Source organism: Rhinolophus hipposideros (assembly GCF_964194185.1).
Source record: "Rhinolophus hipposideros genome assembly, chromosome: 6".
In the NCBI taxonomy this organism is placed as follows: domain Eukaryota; kingdom Metazoa; phylum Chordata; class Mammalia; order Chiroptera; family Rhinolophidae; genus Rhinolophus; species Rhinolophus hipposideros.
Window position 1 is genome coordinate 75,692,518 of NC_138052.1, and position 24,968 is coordinate 75,717,485.

Here is a 24,968-nt window from a genome sequence, read left to right on the forward strand (position 1 = left end):
GTGTACCTGTTTATAAGGCTTTTCAAATAAACTAGAATACGCAGAGAGCAAAATTTCAAAGAACTGCGTCACACTACTCTAAGTACATGTTTATGTTCTCTCCTAAGAAGATAAATAACAAGCTTCATTTAACCACAGCTCTTTTCTGTTTTATACCTTCATCCACGAAACAATGACGTTGTTTGGAAAGGACTAATCTTTTCCAAATCCTTACTATGAAGACTAGATCAATAGGGTCTATCAGTGTCAGCATCTATACCCAGCACTCAGCAGGTATTTGTGTACTCGGTGTATTGTTTGCTATCAGCTGACAGTCGTGATGACTCCTGAAGGGAGTTTGGAAATGCATCTGGGCATTTTGGGTTTCCACAGTGGGTCTGGGGAGGGGTACAATGGGGATTTCAACAGTACCTGCACCATTTTAGTCCTTTAAAATACCTAAAGCAGATGTAATATTTATGAAATCTGGGTGTTCGTTTCATGTCAGTTCATTACATCATTCCCAGTTCTTTTCTGTATTTGAAATATTTCATAATAATTTTTAAAATGAACATCTCTATTAGGATACATGCACGTGTAGTGAGAAGGGCAGTATGAGAGAGAGACTGAGGGGTGAGGAAAGGAAAGGGGGAGGGAGAGAGAGAGCAAGATGAACAGCAAGACAGACAAAGAGAGAGACGGTACTGAGATAGAGAAAAACTGACGACAAAGACTACAAGTGCCGAGGACTGAGAAAAATGAGGAACAGAAGTGAGAAGGAGAAAAAGAAAGGAGCAACAGTGGGGGTGAGGGGTGGGGAGGTAGGGACACAGAGAATACATAAGGAAGAGTGAAGGCAGCTCTAGCAAGTGGGAAAGAGAGAGGGCAATGGCGAGATGGGATGGGGGTGGGAAGAGGGGAAAGTAAGCAACGGAGACAGCAGGAAAGACAGCAAGGCAAAGAGCAAGATAAGCGTAGGAATGGGAACAAGAGATGGCATGAACGCCACAAAATGAGGGGACGAGAGCTAGAGACAGAGTTATCAAAGTGAATATCTTTGCTAGCAAGTTGCTCTTAGATTTAATATGTATGTATATATATGCATACACATATATACACATGTTAAATCTATATATGATCTAAAGTTCATACATGGCTCTATTGGGAGATACATATATTCAGGTCTATGCATAGATAGATGTATATATACACACACAAATCTCAACCTTGACATTCAAATAGTCTTTCCTTATGAAGTTAATCTCACATCGTCCTCCTTTTGCAATGTAAAAAGGCAATCTCGTGACTCTTGGGGTTTGACTGTCCCACCTGGTGATCCAGACCTGCAAAGGGTCGATGAGGCTTTTCAGAGCTTCTTTCTCCAGTTCTTTTTCTCTATGTGAACCCAGGTTCTCTTGAGCAATTACCTTCATCAGCTCGGTTGTCATACTAGAGGTGACACCATAGTAAAGCTAAACATCGGAAAAGAAAAAGTCAACACCAGAAAAAAGATAACTAGCTGACAAGGGCTACAATGGAAAGTTCTTGGTTAAAGCCAGAATGGACTAAAAGAGAGCCGAGAGAGTGCCATAGAAAGCGAGACATTTGAAAAATAAAAAAAAAAAATGTGAAGGAATGATCATGTTTTGAACGGATAAATCAGCTTAATTTATATACCTGGGCATGCTCCAGGAATTCATTATATCCTCCCAAAAGTAAACCCTTGCCGCCACGATCCAACAGTTCTCTCCAAATGATGGGGGAATCTTCGTGACTCCATTCATTCTTTTCACACAAATCTCTCAGCCACTCCTACCAAACGATATTACAAGTGAAGTCACATTTAAATCTGTCTCAGAATTCAATGCTTTAGAATTCAAACTCTAAAAATACTAGCTTGTTTTACACTACTACTGTGTATACATAACATTTAGATATCTAAACTATAAAATGTAAATATAGAAAATAGTGATGAATTAAATAACAAATTAATTAAATAAGAAAGAATATTCTAAAAATGCATGATGAAATGAAGGTACTGAAAGTTGCCCTCTTTGCTGAGGAGACATGGAGTACAAGTGTTTAGTTTAAAGAGAAGTCACGTCTTCCAATTCAACTGATTACAGAAAAATTCTACCGATTTTTCCCTTGTTCTTCTATATATTTCCAGTCTTAGGGCCATAAAAATTTGATATTGATTTCCAAATCTGTGAGTATAGTTTATATTGTTTAGATTAAATTAATGAGCTAAAAGTTATCTGGGGATTTCTGATAGTATGTATTAGAAAAAGCTCAAATCATCACCTGGTTTATGTAGACCAGGCCTTCCAATGGCAATGGTGAGTAGAGACAGACAGCAACATTCTTATAGGTAAAGTACATGATAGCCTTCTTTGGAGGCATGTGTAAGGAGGCTACCTTACAAATAAAATCTCGGAGACAAATTTCTCTGCTGATGTTGAAATTTCTCTGCCTTTATTCCACCTTAAAGAAAACAGTGGTGCTACAAAGATCCCACGACTGGCCCTCTAGTCACCACGTAGCCCGACCAGTCAAGTGCTGAGCTTATGAAAGAAAGGATCTACCCCAAAGACCTTGATCACCAAACAGGGCATGTTGACGTCCTGGCAAGAGCTGGGAGAATACGTGTAGGAATGGTCCCCCTGAGGGTGCCGAATCAAGAGTGCAAGGTACATCTGACCAGGGGGAATTTATCACTATGAATGAATGCAATTCAAGAGTGTACACCCTGGCCAAGACTCAGAAGACAGTGACATGCCGCTCAGAAGACAGTAACATCCATAACATGCTGCTAGGATGGCTCTTGGAAGCTTGGAGAAAGTAATGGCTCACATGAAATGTAACAGAAGTGCCAGAACAGCCCTGGGAGACAGTGGAAGAAATGATGAAAAAGCTTAGAAAAGTGGCTGTCCATTCTAGGCCAGGGCTGCTACAGGACATGCTGCTACAGAGCTGGACTCCATGGCCACTGGGATGATTGAATCTTGAAGTAAAAGAGGCCAGGGAACAGTTCCCACCAGAGACTATCTGTTGTGAAAGAAGCACTAAACAACCCAGCAGTAAGATAATTTAGACAGCTGAAAGCATAATGCACTCATGAAAGAAAGAGGTTTCACAACGGCCCTAGAGAACAACCTACTGCTCACCAAAGCTCATGTAGCAAGTGCTGCTGCTAAATGTCCTGTGTTCACAACAGAGACCAGTGCTCTCCTGGATAATGGCATATCCCTTGAAGACACCAAGCTGCCTCTTGGTAGCAAGCTGATTATATTGGATCCCTTCCACACTGGAAAGGGCAGTGTGGAAGGGATCCAATATAATCAACTTGATTCATCAACGTATGTTTTGGGCAAAGAGTTATCGTCCCTGCTCATAGGGCTTTGGCCAGCACCCTGTTTAAGAGCTTATACAATGTTTAACCTACCAACATGGGATCCTGCACTTCGAACCAATGGACCCACTTTAGAGTAAAAAATGTGTGGCATTGGGCACTTAACCAAGGGATTCACTGGCCTGATCATATATCACACCACCTAACAGCCTGGGAGAGGGATAGAACAGTCCACTGAAGTTGCAGGCATGAGCTTGGAGACTGATACCTTGCAAGGATGGGGCACCATCTTTCAGGATGCAATAAATACCATAAGTCAATACTATAGTATTTTGCCCCATAGGTAGAATGCATGAATCCAGGAACCAAAGGGTAGAATTAAGAGTAACACTGCTCACCATCACTTCCAGTCACCCATGTGGGCAATTTATGTTTCCCAAACCCACTGGCCCTAGAAAATGTGGCCTCTAAATCCCAGGGTGTTCGTGTTTCTATCAGGAAGAGTCCCATTTACTTTAAGCTATGGCTGCCACTTGGTCACTCTGAGTTCCTGTGCCAAAGAGACCAGAAGGCAAGGAAAGGAGTTACCATCCTGGAAGGGATAGTTGGCCCTGATGACCAGGGGCATGGAGGGCAGCTATTACCCAATGTGGACAGGAAAGAGTATTTGTATCTAGCTGATCCACAGGGACATCTTTGGTACTGCCTTGCTCAGTTTTGACAGCAAATGGACAAGTGCGGCTGTCATGTCCTGAAAAGGGAATGGAGACTGGGGTTCAGGCTCCTTAAGGATACAGGTGTAGGTCACCACATCTAAGTCACCTGTCCAACAGACGGTGAGGGGAATCTATAATGGAGAGTAGAGAAGAAAGGTGATGTGTGTCAGTTATGGCCCTGAAACTGTGAAGTATATTTCATTTGACTAACATTTCTCTTGTAAAGTTTCCTTAGGGAGAGATGCCAACCAGAGTCCTGGAAAAGCTGTTCCCAGATGGTGTGAACTTATTACATAGAGCATGTGGATGCAGGGCACTCACTCCCTTGGCCACCAGGTGTATGGGTTGCTGATGGCTCAGTGCTGAGTCTCCCTTCAATTCCCTTGCCTAAGGTTAAATCCCTTTCTGGGCAGCTGTTAGCTGGGGGGGTACAAAACCCAGCCCCCTTGCCTGTATTTGGGACATCTCTGAAGGGCCATCCCAGCTTCAGAGTTCCCTGTATGATTGCCTTCTGTTGCAGCTGGATGGCTGTTTAACTTCTCCCACTGCCCAATCCTGCTGCCCTCATTCCTACCCAGGATGTTGTTCCCAAGAGCACCCACTCGGTAAAGGAAACTTCCTTTACTCAAGTCTCTGTTTCAGTCTGTTTCTGGGAAAACCCAGTCCTAAAGAAGGGTATTTCAAATAAATAAGTGCCGCATGTCATTAGAAATCAATGTGAAGGAGAACAAAAAGTTAAAACATGCAATATAAGTTACCTGGATTCTTCGGGGAGAAAATCAGCCAAATTTATTCTACTTATTGGCTAGGGTCTCATTTGTTCTACTAGGTATTAGGAGAAAAAATAATGTTTTGAGACTGATAACTGAGGATTTATTAGTAGTAAAATATCAGTAGTACACGAGCATTTATTACTGGAAGCCTATCTGATACACTAGCTAATATTAATCAAATTAGAACAGAATTTTGTGCATGTGTAAGTTCAACAAATAGTAAAGGCTTCTTACCTCCCAAACATGAGGATGTTGTGTAATTTTAAATATCTGAAAATCAGGAAGATTCTTTTGTAAATAATCTGCCAGAACTTCTGCTTTAGCATAAAATGGGCAATCTGCTCTACCTGAAAGAGTTCAAATTAGCAATGTTTTCTGTCATCATACAGAAATTATCATGTAGTCACAAGTATTTGCTATATAATTACAGAATTAATCATAGTTATATTTTATAACAGAGAGTTACTAAAGTATAAACTTCCACTACATAAACTTTTGATTTTTATTATATTGATAAAAATAAAATAAATTTCAGAGGAGGCCAGAATTTTAAGTAATAAAATGTGGAAAGGGAAAAAGACTATTGAATCTTCACTCTCCTCCAGGACTATGTTAGACCTCACTTCCTCTACGAGGCTTCCATGCTACTAATGAAGCATGAACTACTAACAATGAACTATTCGTTAGCAGCCATGAAAAGGCAAAGTGTGACGTGAGCATGTACTTTGAATAAAGTCTAAAATACTGGACACGGCTAACAAGAATCTGTTATTTAACCCTGGCTTCAGCCTATGCTACTCTCTTCCTTGTCCTCTTTGCTCCAATCCTACTTAACCTATTTCAGTTTTCTACTTATTGTATACTCCCAATCATCATTAAGCTAGCTCTCCTCATTCCAACGCCTCTTTCTACTCCTCATACCTAAATTACTCTCCTTCTTATTTCCTCTCTGCTAGGTAACTCTCTCTGGTCTTTCAGGTGCTTGCTTAAAAAATCGCTCCACCTACAAAGCCCTTGCCTGACTAAATGAAGTCCCCTGCCACTGACAGCGTTCCTATAGAACCCTGCCCTGACACTGCCACGCATACAGCATTCCTTGTGAAGCTTGTTTACCACTCTCTTCCCCGCATTTGGTCAGTCGGTGCTCAAAACTATTCTTCTGAGTGAATAAAGAAGCAAAAAACCCCAAAACAACAGCAACAAAAAAAACCAGGTTTAAGGCAGAGGGGAGATGTCAATTGTGTTACTGCATCAAAGAGGTCAAATATAAGACAAAGAGTGGGCAGCTTCTACGAAAGTCATTGGTGACCTTGGGTGAGGGCCATTTCAGAAAGGAGACAGATTGAGTGGAAGAAGAACCTGGAGATAGAAGAGCAGCCCACTTTTAAGAAACTCGCTGAGAAGGGAAGGAGGCAGGTACAACAGCATGTTGTAGGAAAAGCCTCTTCCGTGCTGTTCTGGAGGCCAGTGGTCATCTCCAGTCCTCCTCCTCCATGGCGGGCAAGGTGCAAACCCATGAAGGATACTCTCCTGCTTTAAAATATTCAATGACCCCTTATTGCTTTCGAGGTACAGTTCAGACACCTGTACTTGGTGCACTCGAGGTGCAAGGATCCGGCTCCAGCTCCGCTCCCAGCCCCAGGTCCAGTCACTTCCCCCGTCTCCAGACCACGAGGCCAGAAGACTCGCAGCCCCTGTGCCTTTATCTGGACCGGCCTCTCCATCCCAAACGTTCACAAATCCGTTCCCGTAAACACCTCCCAGAGCCCGGGGCGCACTGTCAAAAGTACTTGTGCGCACGCTTCTGCGCCCTGAGAGACTGGCAGCTCCACGAGGGCAGGGATGGGTGTTTCCTCGCACCGTGTCCCCAGTGTCCAGCAGCGGCCCAGGGACACTGCCCAGTAAACGTCTCTGAAAGCATGCACAAGCAAGCCTGAGGTGGGCCGTATTGCGGCGGGAGTTGCTAGAACAGAAGCCAGTGAAGGTCACTGAAACACAGTCACAGGAGGCGAGCCGTGGTCGGTGTTGTGAGCGATCTGCGGGCGGAGGCGGGGATACTCACCCGCTATCACGAATTTGGCCATGGTGAAACCGTGACCCCCCGCCCCTAGGCTGGAACCAACGGCGACTCCGGTTTCCTGGCAACCACGCCGCCCAGGGCAGGGCGCAGGCGCTGTCGGTAGCTGAGCGCGGGGTCTGTCGCCCGGCAGGAGCGGTGAGGTGTCGGGGTACACGATCATACAGTGCCTTTAAAAGCTCTGCGGTCTACCCCGTTCCTATCCCCGCACTTAAGAAAACGAATCATTCTCTTCCGTGGGCTTTTTTTTTTTTTTTTTTTTCCTGTAAGGGACTCTTTCTGCCACCTCTGCGAACGCACACTTTTGGACCTCTGAGGGATCCGTCCAATCTCGCGATGCGAGCAGCTCGCGGGGACGCTGTCATGGCTGCGCCCGTCGTAACCACGGGGTTCTGACCTAAGGTGAGTGGAGGACGAGCGTAGGTGAAACCGTTGGCGGCACTACATTTTAGACTTCCTGCCTGTCGGAGAAAGGTCTCAGGAGCTGCCCGGGCCTTGAGTTCAGGGAGGCGCGTTAATGCTAGGCCCAGCTCCGGAGACACGGCTCCCGACGCTGGTTTTGAAATCTTCACGAGACTGGCTAGTTGTCTCTCCCAAACGCAGGCCTCATGCAAACATCAATCTAGTTTGCTGCTTCCTCTCGTGAGCCATTGTGCTTGTTTAAAATCCCCACTCTGAACAGTCCGGGTTCTGCTGTTGCTAAATCCTTGTGTTGCAAAGTATATACATCAACGTTAGACCTTTAAGTTTCATTGAAGACATCTTCGAGGCACTGGTAACCTAACATACGTTCCTGCGGAGGAAGCTTTGCGGGAACACTTTCACCAGAAATCCACTTCATTTTTTTAAAAAAAAATATTTATACAACAACCAAGTCTCATTTGGGATAAATGTATATCATTGGGTATAAATCATTTATACCAAAGTAACCTGGCTCCTTTAAGACAACACGTGGTGGTAAAGCGAAGGAAACCTATATTGGTAAAAGTTCCACCATTTTAATGTAAATCTTTAATGTCCCCCTGGGTTCCCACGTTAGCCCCTATTTAAATACGTTTCATTTCTTTAATGAATAAAGTTTTAATTTTTATGCCTTTCGTAATTCCTTCCCCTACAGGAAGACAGACAACAGCATGTGTTCTCTTTCACTAGTAGAAGCGACGTTTGTGTCATATTGACAATTTTAAAGCCATTTGAAAGTGTTCCACTGGGTAGCAAAATGAATAACAGAGCAATTTCCTTTCTATGGAACCTCAGACAATCCAGTGCTCGAAGTCCAACAAGCAGAACTGTGGGGCTGTACCCTTTGGGATTTTGCGGACCAAAACATGTGTATTCAAACTGGAACCCAAGACACCTCTTAACTAACTTTGATAACAGAATGCCAGCACCTGTAAGATATCTCTTTCAGGATGCCTTGATTTTTAAATCAGGAAACGATGACTTTCAAACAAAGGGTCTGAGCGCTGTCACAGTCCTTACGTTCTGCAGACTGCTTTGTTCTAGAAGACTGTCCTTTGACTTAGAACACTCTCCTGTCTCTCATAACGGATCGAAGAAAACGAAATCGCATCATGACGCCTCCAATGAAGATGTTCTCACCAAGGAAACAAAACCCACCCCTGTCAATTTTAGAAAACTGTCTCAGGAGTGTAATTCCCTGAGTGATGTGTTGGATGCATTTTCAGAAGCACCGACATTTCCTAGCAGTAACTATTTCACCGCGATGTGGACCATTGCCAAAAGGATGTCCGAGGACGAGAAGCGCTTTGGAAAACAACTGATGTTTAACCACCCCGCATTTACCCAGCTGTGTGAACACATGATGAGAGAAGCCAACATCATGCACTATGACGATGTGCTGTTTAGTCTTCATGCGATAGTGAAGCTTGGAATTCCTCAGAACACGCTGCTGGTACAGACTTTGCTGAGGGTGGTCCAGGTAAAATTAAAACGAGACTTACGCATCCTTTTACTTGGTTTGCATATCTTGAAAGAATGAAGGGAAACAGATGTAGCCTGGGCACATTTTGAAATAATAAGGGGAAACAGATGTAGTCTCCAGGAAAGAGACTGTCAGTGGAATGGTAGTTTCCCTTATATTTGTTTCTGCATATATATGATTTAGCGACCTTAAGTTAGCTAGCTCTTTCTTTCCTTTTGCTATGGAAATTTATGAAAGTTGGCCACATTTTTCTTCTCCAGTGTTAAGTAATAGTGAGTAATAAGCTAAAATGAGGAGAGAAACAAAATATACAAGAAACGTTATTTGAAGGAAGGAGAGAGGGAAGGGAACTAATATTTTTTGAGTATCTACACTTTTTACCTATATAATCATATTTAATCCTTTCAACAGCCCTGCAGAGTTGATGTTATCTCAGTTTTGCAGATGAGGAAACAGATTTAGTGATATTAATTAAGCAAAATGGCTAACGTCACAGAACTAATAGATTCATTTATGCAGTAAACATTTATTGGGTGTCAACTATGTATCACTTACCGCACTTATCACTAGGGATATAAAGATATAGAAGACATGATTCCTGTTCTTACAATCTAGAGGGAAGACAGATATTTTGTGGGCAATTACAAAAAATAACCAACATTCATTTAATGTCATACATTTACTGTGTTATAGGCAGTGTACTGAGAACAAGGGAATATAATTGTGAATGAAACAGTGGCCACACACAACTTTAGGTTAAATGAAACAAAAATACAGAGTTTTATGAGTGGATAATTGGCTTCCCGCCTTTATAATGGGAAGAGGAGATGGGGAAGGATACCAGATTAGTGTTTGAGGCAGAGATATGTTTAAAAGTAGAATTGCCTCATGTAATCCTCAGTGTAGCCTTTTGTAGTTAGTATTGTTACTCTCATCTTACTCATCATTAAGAAATTTAGGCTTATGTAGGTTAAATAACTTGCCAAAGGTCACATGTCTGTTAATGTCACTATTTGTAAGTATTTTATAAATATTTGCCGAATGAATGAACAAACACCTAGTCCTTGGTAGACCTAGGATTTAAGCCCAGTGGGAGATGATGTCTAAGTGGAATCCAAGGCATCAACAGCAGTTTGTGAGAGATCCATAGTGAAGGTGGTGATGTTTCAATCAGGAGATTGTGTGGTTACCCCTGAGCAAAAGTTTGGCAAGTTTGAGGAACTGAAAGTAGTTTGATATGGCTGAAGTACTGGAATGCTGGGGTTGTGTGTTTGAGGGAGTGGGGAGGAAATTATGTATGTGGTGGTCAAGGAGGAGGGGTTAGGATGTGTGATGCCAAGACATGAGGCTGGAGAAAAGGGGCTGAATCATAAAGAGCCTTTTATGCCTAGCTAAGGATTTATCCTATAGGCAATGAAGATCCATTGAAGTATTTTAAGCAAAGGGTCAACGTGCTCAAATTTGTATTTTAGATCATTGCATGAGGGGAAAATGGATTGGAAGAAGGATGAAATTAGGTGGAGGAGCCACTTTCAGTTTCACACAGGGAAGTCAGCATCCTGTTTGATGTCACTGAAGCTACACCAGGTGTGATGAGGGAAGGATAGCTTATTAAAGTAATCATTTGCCTTTTAGGAGCGGACACTTCAGACTTGTAAACTCAGTAATCATAATGAAATAATTTTTAAAAAGACAGAAATTTCCTGAGAATGATCTGACATATACCCTATTCTATAGAATTCAAGAATTGGGTTTATAGGTATACGAGTTTTTAATTTTAAGTTTTTACCTTAGTGTGATTTCTGTATGTCCTCAACCAAGAACTAATTTTTACTGTGTGTGTGTGTGTGTGTGTGTGTGTTTAAACCACAGAATATCCATGTTTACTTGGTAGACCGTGTCCCATCTATAGTTATTTTAAAGTGATTATATAATAGTAAGTCACTTCACCTGGTCAGAGATGCTGTTACTAGACTTTGGACAGGTATTCACATCAGCACAGCATCTGCATTGGTGAGGGGTGGATATTAGGAACCAAAATATTTGAATGTATGATTGTGTCTCGCTGACCTGTTGGAATGTTGTAAAGACGTTTTAGCTAGAGATGAACGGACAGCGTGTGATCAATAAATTTGCCCTTCAAACACATAGCCAGATGATCTTTCCTTTCACAGTAGATATTTATGGCATTTTGTAAATTGTTATGGAAACCCTCCCATGGGAATGAGACTTCTTTTTTCTTCCAACCTTCTCCATTTCTTATCTGGTTCTGACTTGAGACTTTGTGCCTTGTTAGTCATTTAATTTTAGCAAAAGATCATACCTCTTGCAGCTTAAGTTTCCTCAGATATGATCACAACTATTCTTGTGAGGTGTATAGACACGTTTGTGATTAAATTGTAGAGCACCAGGTAAGCTGTGTTTTTATTATCTGTTTTCCAAATTATGCCCACTGCTCTTTCTGAGATCTAAATTAGTACGCTAACCCAAGGGACCTGAAAAAAGGATCTGGGTCCTGGGGCTCCCCTGGAGACCCAGATAATGGTGGTGGAATGTGACAGTGTGGATCAGAAGATCAACAGCTGAAGTTACAGTTTGATACCCAGAAAGGATACAGGGAAATTAAAAGGACAGAGTTACCTAAGGTTCTTTAGGGCAAATTGCCCGCTATACCCCCAGTAGCTTTTATATTACTGCACTTGTTGTTGTCTTCATGATGACCTTGAGTCCTAAGAAGAGGTAAAAATAATGTTTGATAAAAGTTATTTCAAAATCAGAGGAATATAATATCAAATGGATTTTCAGTGATGATGGTGAATGTAAACAAGCATTGATGCATAAAAGAGAGTGTGTTGGTTATTTGGAAAATTCACTACGTACAACATTTGAGATCCTAAAGATGGTGTTTATTGAGGACTGACTGTATGAATTACTGGTGTGATACTTAATCCTTTAATTGAAAGCATCCGTTCAGTGGTTTTGCTTGGATGTGATAGTCTACTATGGGGTCATCATCTGTAGTGTTTCTGTAATTATATTTCCACAGGAGCGTATCAATGAGTGTGATGAGAAATGTCTTTCAGTTTTGTCAGCTGTTTTAGAGGCAGTGGAGCCATGCAAGAACGCAGATGCTCTTCGAGCAGGATTGCGGTGAGCACCATCGTAGGCTTCCGTCAGGCGGCAGTCTCCGTTTCTCTGACATCTCAAATCAAAAACCAGAGATGAAAGCTCAATGAGGTTTTGTTTTGGTTTGGGGGAGACTTTGATGGTAGTTTTAATATCTTGTTAAACTTAAAATTCTGACTCTGGATCAGGTAAACGTAGAAATGATGCTTCTTTTAAGGTCCAGCATAAAAAAAAGGTATGGATAACATTGAAACAAAATTTAAAAGAGTACTGATAAGACAGGTACCCATCTGACCCCCTACGAAACCTTTACATTATTGATTATATTTCCCCAAACTGTCTTTGTATCCCTGTGGCAATATGTCTCATTAAGGAGACCACTTCATGGGCGGTGTAGATGCCTGACCACTGCGCTGTACCCCTGAAGCAGAAGTTGAATGATATTGAATAATAGTTGTATATGAATTATAATTATATACATGTATATATGTGTGCATATATATATGGTCATGGGATGTGGAGTACAGCATAGGGAATATAGTCAATGGAACTGTAACAGCTGTATACGATGTCAGAGGGGCAATAGATTGGGGGAAGGGAGTTATCACTTTGTGAAGGGGTTACTATTACATTGTTTTGTACACCTGAAACTATAGTAAAAAGGGTACCGATGTGGGCTGGGGGAGAATTGACAGGTATTCCATTCATAATGGTTATTTGACCACTATGTGAATGTTACATGACACTGGACTGGCTTGACCAGGAGCTTAAGTTTTATGACTTATAAAATTGATGCAACTGATATAATGTCATAGATCAGGGAGGAAAATACTTAATTCGCTGTTTAATTGACTATGCATTGGATATCTTGTTATAATCTGCTGATGTGATTTGTTAATTCATAAAGACAGCAGAATAATGTGAGAAGAAATAGTGCTAGACTGGTCCTGGATCTTTCACTAACTACTTACGTTATCATGGGCAGATAGGTCATTTCTATTGACTTTATATTTCTTGCGTAGAAGTAGGAGCTAAACCAAATGACTTTTAAGATTTTTCTTCTGGTTTTAAGATTCCAGGATTGTGATAGTTATTGTGTTTGATTATAGGATACTAGTTGATCAGCAAATTTGGAAAATAGAACGTGTCTTCACACTACAAGCTGTGATGAAATGTATTGGAAAAGATGCACCAATTGCTCTTAAAAGAAAAATGGAGGTAAACCGGAATTTTCTCTAGTGGGTGAGATTTGAAAAAAAATATTTCTTGTGAACTGCTATCACTTCTTAAAGTCAGTTTTTTAGGAGGACAGTGTGCTTTTGGGTTTAACTATGCTAAAGTGGAAAAATAGAAGTAGATTTATGTTTCTCTCTATATAAATATATCTGTATTTATATATCTGAATCATTTGCTCAGTCCTTTTTATTTAAAAATGAAAGTTTAATTTATTTTGCCACAAGTGATAAATTTAATCCTGTTTTCCTTTAGATGAAAGCCTTGAGAGAATTAGACAGATTTTCTATTTTGAATAGCCAGCACATGTTTGAGGTCCTAGCCACCATGAATCTTCGTTCTATTATACTTCTGAACGAGTGCAGTAAGAAGGTCCTAGGTAAGGGGAATTTAATGATTTCTAGTATCTGACCTACTGTTCTGGACTATATTTGTTTTAAGAACATTGCTATTACTGTATGAAAAATGTCTGATGATATGATTAGATCTAAATTTTATTTTTGCCTGTAGTTTTTTCTTTTGTTTTTTTTTTTTACAAAATACAGAGCTTTTTGTTTGTTTGTTTGTTTTGTTTTTGGCAAAAGTATTGAGTACAGAGTGTCTTGGATCTTACATTCAAAACCATCTGGTAATTTTGTTTGTTTATTTAACTCATTCTTAAAGGTAATATCCATGGGTGTCCTTTTAGAATATTGATGAGCATATTGCAGTCTTGCAAAGTCCTCCGATACCGTAATTTAGATCTTTTCAAGGGAATAGCAGATTATGTGGCTACAACTTTTGACATCTGGAAGTCGAAACAAGTAAGTGTGTTAATAGTTTAGAATAAGCCTCAGAAACTGTCAAAGAGTATATTAACTCATTTAGCATGCTAAGTATTTCTCTGTCAACTTCACAGCAGTTAAGATACCAAAATATTCTAATGCTAAATTGATTTTTGAAAAATTAGCTCCTTATCATTTCTGTCCGGGAGTTACCTGTTAATGTACTACTTAATCTTTTGACTATTTTTGTATCTCAAATAAAAATTGTCTAAAGTTTGCTATTCTATTTGTTTCTTAAAAGGTTGTATGGCACTTTGGATAATTAGGATTTGTTTTTCTCCTTTTTTGGTTAGATTTAGAATACTAAATATGGGTGATATGAGAGGCTTATGCATTTTGAAGAATAAAATGTAATTACTTAATGATCACGTCTATCTATAATATTTATGGAAAGTTTGCTGGTTTCCTTCAGAGTAAGGGCCTTTACGTTCAGGGGTTGTGTTAGTAATATAAACCTGAGTGTAGCAGCTGGTAAAAACTTAATTTTGCAATTAAGCAGTGGTAACTGTGTTAGATCACTAGACTCAGTTTACTTTGTAGGGTAAGGTGAATATTGAATTGGCCATGGAAATTGATTTTAGAAAGAGAAGTGCTTCTCATGAGAAAGACCAAAAGGGAAATGACAAGTGAACTGGAAATTTTGATTTGATCAGATTATTTCATCTCTGTTGTCATTTATAGAAATGTATCGTGAATATAGAAATTTTGAGTTATCGCATGTGTTAGAATATAGGAAGTGTGTAGGTTTGGAAGGGAGAGCACTTCAAAATTGAATTGGTAATTTTTAAAAATTTCAGAAAGTTATTTGAGTATTTAAAGTAGTTTTCAGATACGTTGTATGAAGAGCCTATAGAAAAGGATTTATTTTTAAATGAAATGGAAACATGGAAACCATTGTATACTCTGGTTCTCCCCTTGTAGAAAGAGTTTGCTTATTAACGTAATACCCGATTTAAACATTACTGGAACAGATTTTGTGAGGAAAGGATAATTGTTCCTTTTTAGGGAACATTCTCTTGATCAGGACAGTTCCATTGCTGTTTAAATTTTTTGAGCTCTAAAGAAATTACTACTAGCATGCTGTAATTATTAAAAAGTTTTTCCTGAATTCACTCTTCTTTTAAGGTTCTTTTTCTCCTCATTTTATTTGAAAACCTTGGCTTTCGACATACTCATCTGATGGACTTATTTATGAAGAACATAGTAGATGAACCTGACTTCCTAAACATGCAGAGTGTTGTTTCTGTGCTTCATGTGTATTCTTCTCTCAATCACACCAACCGGTGCCTGACCCAAGAGTATGTATTTGTTCTTTTTTTCACGTTTTTTATTGCTGTGTAACGTGCTTACAGAAAAGGTTACAAATCGTCACAAGGTCAGTGAATCATTACAAGCGCATCCATCCATGGCCGTCATCCATGTCACGAAGTAAAACATAGCATTCCTTAGTTCTGAAGTCACATTTTTTATGTCATTTTTGCTGTATATTGTCTTGCTTGTTCCTTTGTTCTTCCTGATATATTTGTTACTTCAGCATAGGAGTCAGTCTTCATTTCAAACTCTCCCAGCTTATTCCCTCAGCTCCTCAGTTCATAGTTCAGTTTTGACCCTAACTATTCATTAGGTCACAAACTACTGCTTCCTAGGCATTTTTTATTACAGCTGTGCATTTCTACTAAACACAGCCATTCCTCAGACTCGCCAGCCTCTTTCATCCCTCTGCTTTCCACCCAGAACATCTGTCCTTCCTCTCTACGTCAGTTAGGGTTCGTTACAAACTAGGAACACACATAAAATGCAACTTGTTAGAACAGTGGTTAAGAGCACCGACTCCGGAGACATCTTGCTTAGGTTTGAATCCCAGCTCTGCCACTCATTAGCTACTTCACTTTTGGCAAGTTACTTATCTCTTCCTCAGCTTCTTCCATCTGTTAAAATGGGGAGAAGAAATAAGAGTTATTTCTAATCCGTTGGATAGTTTTGAGGATTCAGTGAGTTGACCTGTGTCAAGTTCTTAAAACAATTCCTGGCATACAGTCATTGTTAGATTAAAAAAAAAAAATAGACTGCAGGTCACAGAGGCCTTGGAGGAACGAAGTAGGGCAGTTCTAAGGGTCTCAGTGGCAAACTTCACAGGCTGTGTCTTTGTCCTCCAGTGACTTGACTCCAACTGCTTGACTTCAACTGTGGTTTTCCCTCATGATTCAGATTTCCAGAAGAGAAAATCTGACTGAGTTTGGGTCACATGCCCATCCATTTGCGGCTGGTACTCAAGGAAGTGATGCTGGGCCAACTAAAAAGCAATTGCCCATTATACTCTCCATGGTACTGAGAGACTCAGTATTATTTCCTGTGCCTCCCCTAATTGTCTCCATCAGAGCCCCTGTGCTGTCACATCTTATACATGTCACTGTAATTAACACATGTCGAGAAGCCTGTCTCTTCCTCAGTCAGAAAGCTCTCTAGCGTCAAAACTAGGTTCCTGTTATTCTGAACTTAGCACAGAATCTGGTTCAGAATATACATTTAATAAAGCTTGAAAAGTGTTCCCCAGATTCGGTCTTCTTCTATTCCTCTGATTTTCTTATGAGGCTGGCTCCCATGGACCTCCTATGCTCTCTTGACTAATACTGTCAAGCTGAGTGGTAATTAAATCTTTAGAAACAGCCCCACGGATTCCATGGGATCAGAAAAACAAATACTGGGGGGTTATCCCAAGATATAACTTTGTCCAATAAAATTATTATATTGGGAATAGAGGGGTGGGTAACAAAAGTCGTCCTCACTTGTCACATAAAGGTTGGGAAATTCCATAAAACACACAAGGAGGTGTATTCTACCACGGGGGAGTCACGAATGACATACATTTGTCTGTCTGCTCTGCTTTCATCTACCTACTGGTTCTCAACAGGGGCTGATTTTGCCTCCGAGGGGACATTTGGTGCTCTCTGGAGATCAGTTTTCATGCTGTGTGTGTGTGTAGGTAGGAGAGAACTAATGTCCTCTCATGGGTAGAGGCCAGGGATGCTGGTAACATCGTGCTATGCACAAGATAGCGCCACACAAAGGAGTACCCATCCCGAATGGTAGTACTGCCGAGACTGAGGAAGCCTGATCCAACACTTAACCTCCCACCTCAACATTTCTCCTTGGGAGAGATGGGAGAGTGCGAGTGTGGCTGCTAGATCAAGGTGAATCAGAATTTCCTGGATGCCCATAAAGGGCAGTTGCCCGAATTTGGTATCTCAAGAGTGTAAAAGACGTTTGTGTTCCCCCTCCTTCCTAGTCCAGGTAAGGAGGCAATTGTTGCACATCCAGAAGAAGGCAGTAAATGGTAGGTACCAGATGAACGTTGATGGAGGAGGGAGAAAGGAAGGTGGCATCTTAGGCTGGAATGGCAAAGGTTTTAGAAGCAGGATAACTCAAAGCATTTGGAGAGTGAGTTGACTAGAAGAGATGGATTAGGTAGGAGAATGGTAGAACATTTGGCTTAGCACATTGTATATCCACATGCTATACATTCATCATTTTATTTATGTGATGGCCCCTGGGAGAGAAGGTGTGTTAAATCCAGTGTCTTCCTGGGTTTGAAACCCAAGGAAGAAAGCACATAGCATTTAAACTGTCATTTCCGTCCTTTGGTTTCTCCTCTTCTTGATCTGTGCTTAATCACCATGTAGATAATCCCAGACGTGCGTTTCTGGTCATTAGTGTGCTCATGGACTCCAGAACTCCTGTGCATTGCGTATGGTCTCTGGAGACCCCACAAGTGTCTCATGTTCAATGATTCTGCAAGTCTGCTCGTTCTTTTTCTTTTTCTCTTTTGTCAGTTATTTACTCTTTACCAACCACCATGCATTGTGATTTTTTTAACCACTTTTTTGAGGTATGATTAACATGTAAAATCTTGTGCATACTTAGTGTATACGGCTTGGTGAGTTTTTAGCCTATTATTCTCATTTCATCCTTTTCCACTAGCATTCTCCTCCTTGTGTCTTCGTCTTTTTGTTCATTTAGTCAGAAAAGTACCAAGTACTCAGGTATTTAGGACAACAATGAAAAAGACATAATCCTTTTTGTCAGAGGATTCTGTGTATTAGTAAGGTAGACTCATAAATTGACAAATATAGCATGAAAATTGGAGCGACAGAGTTTTATATGGAGGACATATGGAAACAGGAAGGATATGCCAGGATGCAGGTTGGGATGGGTGCCATGTAGTGCTGCCTGGAGGAGATGGTACCTGAGAAGACCTTAAAAGATTGATAGATAGGAGGGAAGAGAAGCAGAAAGGGACATTCTGAGTAGAAGGACTCCATATTCAAATCAGGGACGAAAGAAACAGCAGAGCGTGTGCAGCAAACAACATGTAGTTGGTGTTTCTGAAGCATGAGGTGCAGCATAAGGAGTGGGATGAGAGGACTGGAGAGGTGAGAACCACTCAGGCTCCAAACGGAGTCATCTGCAGCCCTGCCCTTTCGTGCTGCGTTACTACAAATTGAGTCAGTTTTCAGTGTAACAAGTGCCGCCACACTGTTGTCTCCAGGACCTGTTCCCATCCCATTGTAATTCTCCAGTCCTACTTAGCCTGCCACCTACCGCCAGCCGCCGCCTCCCTCCCACACCCATCTGCTCCTACCCATCGACCGCCCAGCTGGTCTCATGCCTTTTCCTTCATAACTTCATTGTTTGAAGGGATTACTTCTGGGCTATGGGAATCACTTCTCTGTGCCTTAACCTCACTGGTTACTAGAGCACAAATAGCGCACACTTTCAGGGCTTCATTTATTTGCTCAGTTTCAAATGATCGTCCCTTTTCCCATCTTATCCCCTTATTGAAATCCTCCTTATCCCAAAGCTACTCTACCTACTTTCTTTCCTGTGCACCATCACAGTACTTTGCACGTACTTCGTGTTTGTCTTACATAGCAATATATAGCATATGCCCTAAGATTGACCTGGGTTCAGAGGGTACCTGTACCATTGATTAGCAGTATCCCCTGGGCGAGTGAACTACCCTGATTTTGAGCTTTCCTTTCTTCGTCTGTGCTGAACTGCTTTGTGATACTGCGTCGTAGGATTAGACATGCAGTTCTTTTAACTCAGAGTATTTTTTTTTAATCTTAAAAAAAACGTTTATAAGATGAATTTCACATAAAGTTCAACTTTTTAAAGTGAATAATTCAGTGCCATTTGGTACATTCGCAGTGCTGTGTAACCCCACCTCTATCAATTTCCAAAACATTTTCATGTCTACCTGTGGGTCTCACCTCTCTGTTGTTTCCTTGCTCTGCAGTACAGGACTTAACTCAGAGTATTGATAGCCGGAGAATATTGATTGGTTATAAAACCGGAGTGGTGTTCCAGGCCTTATAAACATATTCATGATAAAAATATAGCATAATGATTAAAAGGCTATAGAGACCGACAACTTGGGTTCAAATGCTGTCTCTGCTACTTTCTGGCTGTGTGTTCTTGGACAAGTTACTCAACCCCTCTGAGCCTTTTTACTCATCTTTATTATGAGGATAATAATAACATCTACCCCATGGTTTTAATAGGAATTAAATAAGTTAATAAAACATTTGCCCTGTGTAAGACATATAGCAGTAGCTAACATTTATTTAGTATATATATTTATTAAGAGATAGACCCCTGACCTGAAAGATGCATTTATAAGATTTTCTTTTTTCCTTTTTTTGGTCTCCTTAAAGCCATTGGTTCTGTGGCACCTCACCAGCTCTACCATGACCTTATCTTCTCTTTGTATTTGAAAACTGATTTTCCTTTGTTGCCCTGAAGGTTCCTAGACGCTATGGCCTGTGCTCTGACTGCTTATCTTCACCACATCTCTTCTGAAAACCTATTGAATGCGGTGTATTCATTTTGCTTGATGAACTATTTTCCCCTGGCCCCTGTTAATCAGCTTCTTCAAAAGGACATCGTCAATGAGCTGCTGACATCAGGTGGGATATCAGTGCCCGGTGGTGACCGAAATGAGGCAGTGCTACCTGCTACCGTGTGGTTCTGTGTGGGGTCTTGGTTGGAGCAGAGGTGGTCCAACAATGCAGAACAGGGGTGACTGAGGAAAGGGCCGATAATGGGGAAGTGCTTCCAACCAGCGAACCTGTGGAGCCACCTTGAGTGTCAGGTCCTACGTATTAGGCAGGAATGAGAAACACATCATCATCGTTCTTTTTACTCACACTTTATGCACCTATGCAGAAGCTAAATGTTGACGTCATTCTTTATGCCTTGATTGAAGCGTTTGTACTTCCTGATCCTTACATGTCACGTCTGAAGCCAAGTTAAGTCAACTTTTACAGCTCTCACTGCTTTGTCTCTCCTGGCCTTAATGAGGGCTCAGCCTGTTAGATCAAGAAACCAAATACTTACCAAAGTAGTGAACTTCTTTACTCTAGGAGCCAAATTAATTGTTGATTTGTGACCTTTAATAGTAAACAAGGAAAAGCAATATCAGGCTAGGTGTACAAAATGTGATGATGTGCCGCCGAGAATAGAGTAGTTTAAATTCTTCTAAAAGCTATGTTGTGAAATTCCAAAGTTGCATTGGGAAGAAGGAAGACCACGTGCTAGTTTTTCAAGCAATCTAATGTGGGGGAAACAGCCTAGAACCCAGGAGACCTGGAGTCTAGTCCAACTTTGCCTTTAGTTAACCATGAGGCGTCTTAACATTCCTGGGCATTTCCTCATCTCTTCAATGAAGATTTTAGACTTGAAAGATACTTTCAACCTTAAAAACATCGATTCCTGGGTATTGATCTAGATACTGTGGGAACTAGGGAGACACAGAGAGTCCTCCTGATAAGAAACAGATAACCAGAAATACAGGTGCATTCATACAGGTTCTTAAATGTGGCATTGATATTTTTACTTAACTATGTATTTCTTTCTCTTTTCTTAGGTGACGTGGAGAGGAATGTCCGTAAGCTTCATATTTTGACTACCTGCCTACAGCTTGATGATACTTCGTATCACAAGGCCACCGGCTTCGCACTGCCACCGCTGCCATCCACACCATCACGTCCTAACGCAAAGGTTGCCGAGGCACTAAGGAGCCTTCTGGGAGAAGGATGCTTCTCAGAAAATGTGCAGTTGCCGCATAATTATCATATCGGTATGATACGATTTCCCTTTATTCTGTTCCATTTATTTTCCTTTCTTCCTGACGCAAGATTAGGAGCTCAGCATGGCAGCTTCGTGTTGTGCGCAAAGCCGGACTGCCTGGCGGTGGACTGCTGACTCGTGCTGGGACGTCAGGCTCTCCTAGGCTCCCTGTCCTTGTGCGTGAAATGGCAGTGGTAATGATGTCTCCTCCTAGGGCTCCTGTGGTGACTAAGTGAGGCTGTACGTGTAAAATCCAGACCAGTGTCTGGCACGTGGTAAGCCCAATGTATGGTAGCTGCTGCCGGCGTTAATTGGTGGTAGTAGGAGACATTTGGGAAGAGAAAATCACTTTGAGCAATGTTTGAAAACTTAATATCAATTCTTTTCTTTCAGATTTTGAAATCAGAATGGACATGAACAGGAGTCAAGTGCTTTCACTTTCTGACGTGGATGCGGTAACTTCTGCTACAGATAGTCAAAGGTGTGTATTGGTTTGCTGAGCTTCCTCAATTTAATTCTTAATTCTCGAAGACTTCCTATCAAGTAGCAGTAGCAGTACTAAGGCCTTATATTTGTCTGGAGCTCGTAATGCACCAAGAGGCTTCTCATCCATTAGTTTACTCCTTAAGTGTAAGTGTGGGCACTGGTTGAAGATAGAGGACTGGCGTTGGGCCATTTAATGAAATAGGCAATTTTTAAAATTTTAGGTTTTACAGCTAAATAGTTCCAGAAAACAATGTCAACATCATTGAAACTATCAGTGCAGTGTAAATATTTGACAAGATAACATGATAGTGATCATAAAGAATTAAGGCTTCTACAGAAATCAAATACCCGATAAATATTTTGCTCTACCCCAAGACCTTTGTAAAGGTAGAGAAACTTCAGCTTTTTAGTGAAGCTGTGTAGTACGTGGGTCAACCTGTATTGAAGTTATTCGTAGTTGTTTCCTTGGCCCCCACACTACAGACGGGTGTCTCTGGGAGAAATGGGATGCTACATTGGAGAGAATGTCCTGCCTTTCAAGCAGGTGCATCAGATCGTGTTGCGCACACCCCAGGTTCAGTCAGCTTGTGTGAAAAAGCTCCCCTTCGCCCGGTGGGGCACCCAGGATGAATCAGACGTGAATCCTGACCCCAAGGCTCTCATTTCCCCTAATGCTTTGTAAGACGTGCTCATAAATACGGTAGAGAGAGGTACAGAAGAAAATCTGTAGGATTTCCTTTTATCTGCCCATCCCTCTCCATTCACGTACAACTCTGTAACTTTTCCCCCTTTCTGAATCCATCTAGCTTGTTCCTTGGCCATCTTTTTCAACTGCTGCCTATATGTGTTACCAATATCCCCTCAAAAAAGGCTTTCTCTCTGACGTTGCTTAAAGATCATTTTTCTTTTCCAGGTACTCCACTGTTCTGGCATAATAATAGAACATAGTAGTTCTCAGCGTAAAGTGCTTAGAAAAAGTGAGGAATTTGAGCATTCCTTTAAATGCATAAAATTTCTCTTAGCGTTATTTCAGATAACAGCCAGAGTATAACAGAGGATGGTAAAGATACAAATGTCTTTCTTTTCCCCAGTGGACTTTAATCTTTCCAAAGGCAAAGAATAATGAAAAAAACAAATTACACATTTCACATTCTTGTTACACATACAGATTTTATCTTTTTAACAGTCTTACGTTTCCTTTAGTGTTTTCTTCTTTGTATTTGGTCTCCCTATTCTCATTTTTAAATGCTCTTTCTGGGAGGCAGTATGTACAAGGAGAGCATTGACCATTTGGTACCAAGCCTCTATCAGTCCTACCAGTACTAGTAGCGTAAATAATTACATTTAGATCAAAGGTTAGCACTGCATAGGAAAGCCTTAAACTGGAAGCTCTCATTTCTGAAATTTTTCCTCATTAAGAATGTAGCCACCCTTAAAGATGGTTTAGGGATAACTGTTTGTGTCAAGCATTGTTGTAAGCTTTTGGTTACTAAAGTAGCCTTCATAGACTGGAATCGCTACAGAGGCCAAGTAACAGGGCAGTGAAGGCCTGCAATGGTGGGGAGCAGTGAGGCAGGGGGTGGTGAGGCCTGTGGTCCCCTAGTGGAGAGCTCAAGTTTGCAACCTCCAAGGAACAGCAGTACAGCCACATTGTAAATGATCATCTCATTAGCAACTAATCTCATGCTATGTTTTTGTTTCCAGAGTAGCTGTACTCTGTGTGCCTAGATCTACGTACTGTTTGGATTCAAACCACCCCAGAGGATCCCTTGCTATGAAAATGCGGCATTTGAAAGTCATGGGTTTTTATGTGATCTTGGTAAGAAAACTATGCAAATGAAATATCTTTCGAGTTACTGAGGTCCATTCTGCCAGGGATGTTATGGTTACAGCTGGTTACTAGGACCCTGCAGAAATTTTCAGCAGTATTAGAATAAGCATTGTAGTTATTATTTTCTTTGAAAAAGAACATTCCTAGTACATGGTCTGGCTTCTACTCAGCTGATTGCTGTCACTTACTAGGGTTTTGTAAGTGCTACATTTGGTCATCTTTAATTCTTTTTGTTAAGAGGAAAAATGTAAGTAATATATTTTCTTATTTAATTTAGGACACATGAAACCATATTTAGTTTCTAGGTTATCAGGAACAAGGGAGGAAAAGATGTTAATTAAAGCCTTGTTTTCACCAGCCAGCGTGAGGCCGGTAGGAGGTTTGTCACCAGAAAAAGCTGGATGGTTGTAAGAGGATGGTTCTTCCTCTTCCCTCTTTATGCTTCATTTTGATTCCGAGTACCACAGCTTTTTTTGAACAGTCTCTCCAGATGTCTCTGTATGGAGCAAGAACTTTACGCATAAATTTATATTCATGTTGATGTTGGGATCTATCTAAATGCCACTCATTCAGTTCCGCACATAAGGTGGAATGGAAACATTTGAATCTTGATTCTGTACTTTAGTATACCAAAATGGATTATGCATGGGTATTGAGGTGAAGATGGCTCGTTTCTCTTAATGGCTTACTATTCAAGACATTTTTTCATATTGGCTATTATATATATTCTAGGGGACATTATTCCAAGGAAGAAGTTTTTGCACCCTTTCGAGGAATTTTAAAGTTTTTATAACTTTCAGTGTTAGTGTTTTCTTCAATCCTACAACACAGTCTTACTAAGCCTTTAAAATATGAGTAATTATAAGATAACATTTGATTTTAAAAAGAAATCAGCTTGATATTACTTTAGTATGCTTAGGTCTTGAAACTAGCTTTTATTTCATGTGTCAGCATTTTTTTGCAAACTGATCATTTTCCTCTTTCTTTGATAAGGTCAAAAATTGGGAGATGGAAAAACTAAGGATGGAGGATGCAGTCACATTTTTGAAGTCTGAAATCTATTCAACCGAAGATCTTCCAACTGCTGATGTTAATTTTCAAAGCACATGTTAAAGTACAAAGCAACCTTTTCGTATTAGGAGACATCAATTTGCAAAAATAACTTTAATAAAGATGCAATTCAGTTGTCAATGGAATTCACCTGACTGCTCATCATAAAAAAGTATTACTACAGTTCACTGTTAAAATTAATTTTAAGAATGGAGGAAATATTCTTTTTGGCATTTTAGAATATGGTGAGAAAATTCCCAAAGGGTCATTTTTCCAACCGTAACTATTCCCTCTAGTGCCCAGATATTTGACAGATTCATGAGCTCTAGGCTTTACTGTTTCTCATCAGTTTTGACGGATTGGAAACTAGTTTCTTAGTTGTGATGGGTTGCAGGTAAGTTGGTGTGGGCACTCCTTGTTTGGATCTGCATATTTATATTCTTGCTGT

General features: G+C 40.7%; 2 protein-coding genes across 3 annotated transcripts in view; one reads left to right on the forward strand and one right to left on the reverse strand.

Moving 5' to 3' along the window:
* The window catches only part of MDH1B (malate dehydrogenase 1B), a 25,713-nt gene extending 18,516 nt beyond the window's left edge, over nt 1-7,197 (reverse strand). Inside the window, 7 exon segments of the mRNA XM_081051104.1 lie at nt 1,309-1,451; nt 1,657-1,791; nt 5,055-5,167; nt 6,883-6,945; nt 6,948-7,013; nt 7,016-7,045; nt 7,048-7,197. Of these exon segments, the coding sequence (XP_080907230.1) occupies nt 1,309-1,451; nt 1,657-1,791; nt 5,055-5,167; nt 6,883-6,945; nt 6,948-7,013; nt 7,016-7,045; nt 7,048-7,060 (563 nt within the window). The 5' untranslated portion in view covers nt 7,061-7,197.
* FASTKD2 (FAST kinase domains 2) lies at nt 6,973-24,730 on the forward strand. 2 transcript variants are annotated; one of them, XM_081051103.1, is made up of 12 exons: nt 6,973-7,299; nt 8,015-8,839; nt 11,889-11,992; nt 13,078-13,186; nt 13,457-13,580; nt 13,865-14,004; nt 15,151-15,323; nt 19,828-19,991; nt 20,951-21,163; nt 21,547-21,634; nt 23,344-23,458; nt 24,464-24,730. In XM_081051103.1, exons 2-12 carry the CDS (start codon nt 8,117-8,119, stop codon nt 24,581-24,583), a joined length of 2,073 nt encoding a protein of 690 aa, XP_080907229.1. In that variant the 5' UTR covers nt 6,973-7,299; nt 8,015-8,116; the 3' UTR covers nt 24,584-24,730. The 2 variants fall into 2 exon arrangements, with proteins under 2 accessions (XP_080907229.1, XP_080907228.1); XM_081051102.1 differs by having other exon boundaries at nt 7,292-7,522.
* The last annotated feature ends 238 nt before the right edge of the window (nt 24,731-24,968 follow it).